At 33.5% G+C, this 7095-nt stretch overlaps 1 protein-coding gene across 1 annotated transcript; it reads right to left on the bottom strand.

Moving 5' to 3' along the window:
- Nucleotides 1-4758: 4758 nt before the first annotated feature.
- LOC132036425 (calcium-binding protein KRP1-like) lies at nucleotides 4759-5399 on the bottom strand. Its single transcript, XM_059426766.1, has one exon. The coding sequence runs from the start codon at nucleotides 5335-5337 to the stop codon at nucleotides 4990-4992; it is 348 nt and encodes a 115-aa protein (XP_059282749.1). The 5' UTR covers nucleotides 5338-5399; the 3' UTR covers nucleotides 4759-4989.
- Nucleotides 5400-7095: the final 1696 nt, after the last annotated feature.

The raw sequence follows: 7095 nt of genomic DNA, 5'->3' as shown, positions 1-7095 counted from the left end.
TACGTGTCCACTATATGCTTGTGGTCTTTATCCCAGTACAAGTCTAGTCGTGCAGTAAAAAATTTCCTGTACCGATGGATGCTGTAGTTTAATGCATCTATATATGTTGAGTACGTTGGACCGGCAAGACTAGAAGGAATTGGGATGGTTACTCTTTTGGCTATTCTGTACATTGAAAAAATTAGGGGGAAGGATGTTAGGACCTCTTATTGTCCAAAAATGAGGGATTGGTACACCTTATGAACTGGTGGTTTGATATATGAGATATTTGTGGACCTAGAATTGGATTGTAATTGATGCAACAAAAAAGCCCCAGAAGAGATTAGACTAAGCTAAAGTATAAATCTCCACACACAAACCGAACGGCGATGATATACGTTTCACACGGCGCACAATCCCATGGATAGTTTCGTTCGAAGTCCATCTTGGCCCTGGGGCCGTGGACTTCTTGGAATGGTCAATTCTGCGAAGGTGTGTACATACCCCGCCAAAAAAAAAAAAAACGTTTCCAAATACTTCTTTTTATTGCTAGTATCTTAAACAAGGAGTGTGCACCAAATTAACAAATGCGAAATACAACCAATGCATATAAACTTAATCATTGTTAAGTGATGTATTCTCACTTTGATTTTTGAAGGTCAAAGTAATGGTTTAGCGCAAACCTCGAGTGAACGTGATTATTTTCACCTTCAATCCCAATTAATATGTCATGTTTCGTTTATTGAACATCAGCTTGACCAACTTCTGAAAACCAGATTGGGTTCTAGAAAAAAAAGATCGAGGTGAAAGATTACCAATTTCGTGTATACTCTTCTTCATATCTGTTTCTCAGTCCCCTACTTTTTATATTTCAAGTTTCGACGGGAAAAGCTGAGATGGATAAAAGATGCCACTTCTAAACAGCTGGTCTAAACTGTATTCTTGTCTATCTTTATAGGCATATGGGCCAATTTGCTACTCTAATTAACTACTTTATTAATCCAAGTAGCAACTCCTCTGGATTCAAATGGTTTGAACTATTTAACATAGCACTTGCATCTACGTGATTAGTCTTTTACATCGTGTTTGCCCAAGCAAAGAATAAGTCTAAAGTTGAATAAAGTGAAAAGGACCCACTCTGAAACAAATCTGAATGGAATTAAATCGCATTGCATGTGTGATGTGAGATCAATGATACAATCTGTTCAAAAGGTCAAATATAATCTTAATTAGTTGAATTATTCTCATGGTAGCCCCTTAACATTAAAGAACCCATAAAAGAAAGTAATGTTTCATGTTCTCCAAAATGTTTCTATTTATCGTTCACAATTACACCAAGCAACAACACTACAATCATTTAAAACCCTAATCAGCAATATAATTTTTGTAGAAAAACGAAAAAAAATTCAAACTAGAAGAGTTAATCTCGATATCATATCAGGGGCAATATACGTATAAGCAATTGGGTTTTTGAAGTACAATATGTGCTTCACAAGGCCACAAAATGACCTTTAAAAACGACGAAGACACTTGTCGAATATTAGTGTGTATGTTGAAAGAAAAAGAATACAAAGGGTTTCAAGACAATGACATTTGTATCTATCAGTTTGTAACTTTTTTAGTGTTTTGGATGGTAATTCTACACGTGCTTTTCTTTGTTCTCTTACTACAGATAACATTATTTCAAATTCAGTCCAGTTTGCATTAATTGATTTCTAAACTCAGTAGTTTACAAGTTTAATAATACCCTTCACTCAGCTTCGAAAAAGAAGCAAAAATCGAGCTATTGATATTTGAAATTCTTTCCGCTCAAAACATGAATCAAATTTAAGAAAGAACTCCTATGAGAGCTTTCTCACATTGTCTGTCACAAGTGCAAATATAAAAAGCGAATAATTGTTGTAGGCTGACAGTCAATATAAAACTAATCAATTTATGGTGAGAATTTATATAGCCAACATTAAGTGTAAAACTTTTGAGGATTCTATTAAGAGCAGAGTTATTTATTAGGATTCATACCTTGCCATGATTGGTGGTTTTCGTTTAAAGTGATTCGGATAAAAAAGGCCAAAGGGGATTGAATTATAAATCTATGTTGAAACCAATAAAACCTCCTAATTTGCTCCTTCTCATTGCGCTATCTTCCTATTTTGGTCAACTTGTGTTGCGACTCTTTATCGCTTGATATTTTGCTTAACATAACAAGGTCTCTCTCTAATAATGCATGAGCAATTCTCACATGTTTGTACATTCAGTCAGATGAACTTGTACACTTTAATGACAAACCTTAAAATCTATGAAGAATATCTAATACTCCTTTGTTTCAATTTGTATGAATCTATTTGACTGAACATTGGGTTTAAAAAAGGAAATAAGACTTTTGAAACTCGTAATTTTAAACTTGTTCTGACACTTGTGTGATTGCAACTTTTTTGAAGCTTTTGGTCTTAAATATGCTATTATAATATTTGAGTGACTATAAAACTTTGTCATTAAGGATAAAATAAGACATGTACATTAAGTTATTTTCAAATTTATAAAGAGGTCATTCTTTTAGGAACAAATCGAAAAAAGAAATAGCCCACAAAAATGAAATAGAGGCAATATTATCCAAATTTCTTGGTGATATACTGGCATTATTCAACTGCAAGTGAAACTATTCAGATAAGAATATTCTTTCCTGATAAATTCTCCAAAAACATGCTTTCTGAAACAAACGTGAGAAGATGCTTAAAAAACAGAAGCTTCGTTTGTTAGTACTGCAATATATTTATGCCTTGTTCTTTAGTTATATACTGTCATTATTCAACTGCAAGTGCATGCAGTTTTGGGAGACATTTTGGCATCACGTCACCTACTATAATTAATATGAACAACTTCTATAGATTAACATGAAGTGATTTTTAACCATAGGTACAATCATTAGTATTTCTCAAGGACGTTGATAGAAGATGAACTTATAACAGGATTTTTTTTCTCCCCCAACTCACTTTCCCTTTTAATTTTTTATATAATTAACAATCATTGCAAAGACCTTCTTATGGTATTATTCATCATTAACTCCAAGTCCAACAGTAGAAAATGTGTCATGGATTTAGGGTTTTCTAATGAAGTGCTATAAAATTGTACTTATGTGCCCCAGCTCATCCTAGAAAAACTTGGATGAGGCTCATCTCCAGTATGTGTTGTCTCCAGTTGGTCTAGTGCATAGGTAAGACTATGACATCTGGACATTTTTAAATTTAATGGCCAGCGCTTATTTAACTAAAGCAACCCGTCAAATCATGGTTAAACTCCCTAATTACTATCTGATTTATCCTTCCATATGCAGCATAAAAAAGGGCGAAAATCTTGCTAAATAAAACAAGCATCCGAAACAATAGCTGGAAAATATTTTGGTTGAAAAAAATATTGTCTTATCATGAAAATCTGGAGAAACGGAACAATCAGCAAGGACATAAGTCCAGTGATAAGCTAATTTAGCCACCAACTGAAGATCCAGTGAAGACATGTTAATCCATTTCTTTATATTCTTTGCTATTTACCTGAATTATAACTTTCTTTTATATTTCTATCACCGAGAAATTAACCTATGAAAATATCTCCAATCGGGTTTAACTTATATATATACATCGATAACGTAAAAGAAATTTACAATATCAAATTTTTGTCTGTTGTACTTGCAGCAAATAACCTGCTTTATTTTCAGAATAAAAATTCCGGAGATTTTTTTTTTTTGAGTGACATGATATAGTGTAAATGTTCTTTTACACGATTGGCGTTTAAAAATTAAACTACGGACCGATTAAACTAAATCAAAAGCAGCCGGGAAGATCAGGTGGATTCTTTAACTTGGTTGACACTTTATTTTCAACTATTATGTTTAGAATTCCTTTTTGTTGTTTGTTTTTGGTGAAAGGTAACTAGCTATATAATAATGTGGATTTTTTGTATAGTTAACCTAAAATAATGGAGCGTGTGAAAGAAAGCAATCCCCTTATAAACTCCCTGCAAAAACTTTATTTAACGAAACTGAACGTATCATTGCAATAATTTATTCACTTTCAACCAAAAGATTTTCCAGCTATTATTTCATATGCTTGTTTTGTTTAGCAAGATTTTGACCCTTCTTGATGCTGCAAATATGGAAGGATAAATCAAATAGTAATTAGGGAGTTTAACCATGGTTTGAGGGGTTGCTTTAGTTAAATAAGTGTTGGCCATTAGATTTAAAAATGTCTAGGTGTCACAATCTTACCTATGCACTGGACCAACTGGAGGCAACATGTACCGGAGATGAGCCTAATCCGAAAAACTTGACTATGAGCATAGACAACAAATTAATTAGTTTTCAGCAAATTAGATGTTTTCGCACCTTCTAGTCGACCGAACAACATGCATATAACAGATCCCCTTCATCTCTTTTTCATTTAATAGATTATCCTTCACTATTTTAGTGAACAACAAAAGCAGAAGAGAAACATCATGAAGTGGACTACCTTATATAGTAAGATAATTAATTATCACCCCTCACTCCCCCCCCCCCCCCCAACCCAAAAGCCCCAAAGAAAAAAGATTAAAATTAAGAAATAAGCTGTTTTTCCATTCTTTCAGCATTCAATTTTGGCTAAATATTTCTGCATTTTCTATACGACATATACATATCCCCTTCCATCTTTTTTTTCCCGGTTATTAATGGAGTATCCTTCACTATTTGTTCAAGACATAATTAAGTAAATAAATGACGATCCTTCTAATAATTTAAGTTATTAAATGAGATGGTCACAAATTTCAAACATTATTTTACTGAAAAACACAATAGCATAAGAGAACATTAACATAATGAAATAGAAGTACCTGATGTAATATGATAACTAAATTATCACTCCTTCCAAATACGTACGTAGATAGATATACATGGAGAATTATTTATTTGGCATAAGATATCTCTCATGATATTAGTACAAGATATACCAATCAGACACACAGAGAAACATAGAAAATTAGAAACTAGGGTTGGAAATCAATGAGCCCCAAATCGTCCATGTACTGCTTAGATCCATCCATTAAACCAGGACTCAATCTAAACATGAGAATACAAAATTCCATCTGATTAAGTGCTCCATCACCATCCAAATCTCCTTCAGCCAACATGCAAATTAACTCATCATCTCTTAAATCGTTTAAACCAAGATTCATAGTGTTCCTCTTCAAACTCTCATAAGTAATTAGCCCTATACTCACATCCATAAGCAAGCAGAATCCATTACAAAGTTCCCTCATGAACCCTTCGGCGCCTAATCTCTGCATCATCGAGGGAAAATAATCGTCGAAACCAAAAGGGTTTTCGTGAGCCATTTTTTTGCCACTAAAGAAAGAATGGATTTAGGAGTAAGCTAAAAACTAAGGGTACGGGTTGATGTGTGAGTGTATTTATAGAAAAATGAGAGAAATTAATGTGTGGAGGTTGTATAATTGTTGGCTTGTAAAATTCTCCTTCCTGGAAGTTGCATTGGGAATCATTTGAGAAGCACACACTTGTGAAAAAGGAGCTGTTTTTTAGTGAGATTTACGGGAAAACCTGTACTGTTTCTTGATTTTCTTGATTTGAATGATAACGATGTGTCTGATTTTAGGGTACATATGTAAAGGGATATCATTCATATGATTGCTTCTAGGGCTAGGGCAACTTCTGCCCATTTCGATATGTCCAACCCTAAATCTGAATCAATAATTAAGTTCCTAATTTGTTTGTTATTGCATTTTTTAAAGTTTCTTCTTAAATGATAGTTGATCTGCACCCTCTTATAACTAGTTATTGAAATTTACACCTAGAGATTTATCTACTCATTTTTTCGAGGGCAACTTTCAAAAAAGGACTATAGTTTGGTAGTAAAATCAGTGGACGTAGCTACACTTTCAATATTTACATTTAGTAGCTACTTTTACTTAGCTGGCCGGTTGTATTTCATTGTGGGCATGTATTCAGTTCGCATGTATTATGAATAAAGTGCAGTGAATTTTTTGTTTAATTCATTGTATTCAATTCGGCTGTATTCGAATAATAATTTTTTTTTTTTTAAAATACAAGGATATTCAGTTGTATTTAATCCACTGTATTCATTTGTAGCACTTTCACAATGTATTCAATTTACTCTATTGAATTCAGTTGTATTCAAACAACAAAAATCCAAAAAATACATGGATATTAGACTGTATTCAAATTCAATTGTATTCAAAACAATTAAAATTCAAAAAGATACAAGAATTTGCTAGAAAAATCTACTTCGAAATATAGAAATACGGATGAAAATACAAAAAATACATTATATTTATATTTAAAAAATGAAGAATACATCGAAATATAAAAAATAAAATACAGCGACAAAGGTCGCCGACGTTACGCACTCAAATACAACGACCACTCGAAATACATCACAGTCGCCAGAAACTCAAAATACATCACACTAAAAAATACATGCTCCGTCACTAATGACGGTTGGGCCGATTTTCTCCACCAGCAAAGATTGGAATATTATCGATGAGTACAGATCCCTAAATGTCTGGTCTGTCGGCATACGCTCAGATCTGATGGCGCCCAAGAGAGTTGATTGGTGGTGGTTGATCTGATATTTTTGCTCCGTCGAGTCTCCCGCGGCGATACGGCGGAAATACACACACCGCAAGCGCAACAATTTCTTGCCAGAGTGAGAGAGTGGAAATGGAGGAGAGAGAGAGAGAGAGAGAGAGAGAGAGAGAGAGAGAGAGAGAGAGAGACCAGATGTGAGAGAATGGCTGAATTGGGGATACACCGAATATTTCCTCTTTTTACTGTATTTTACCTTATAGTTAATAATTGTCATTAACGTACAAATGTTAGCTATGGGAAGTAACTAAGTCAAACTATAGCTACTAGATATAATTACCTTTTAGTGTTTGTCAAGCCACGTAGGTTTCCCTTTTTTCAACTTAATTAGCTCCAGGCCCGGTTTATTTTATTAAATTAAGACGCTTGAATAATTCATATCTGATTAAAGAAGAAAAAATGACAATTTGATTGCTGTTGAGAGAGCGCATTTTTTTTTTAAAGTTGAAATTATGGTAAAGAAAAAAAAG

The sequence above is a fragment of the Lycium ferocissimum genome, chromosome 11, assembly GCF_029784015.1.
Source record: "Lycium ferocissimum isolate CSIRO_LF1 chromosome 11, AGI_CSIRO_Lferr_CH_V1, whole genome shotgun sequence".
In the NCBI taxonomy this organism is placed as follows: domain Eukaryota; kingdom Viridiplantae; phylum Streptophyta; class Magnoliopsida; order Solanales; family Solanaceae; genus Lycium; species Lycium ferocissimum.
Note: the sequence above shows the minus strand (reverse complement) of the source record. Positions and strands in the feature narration are given on the sequence as shown.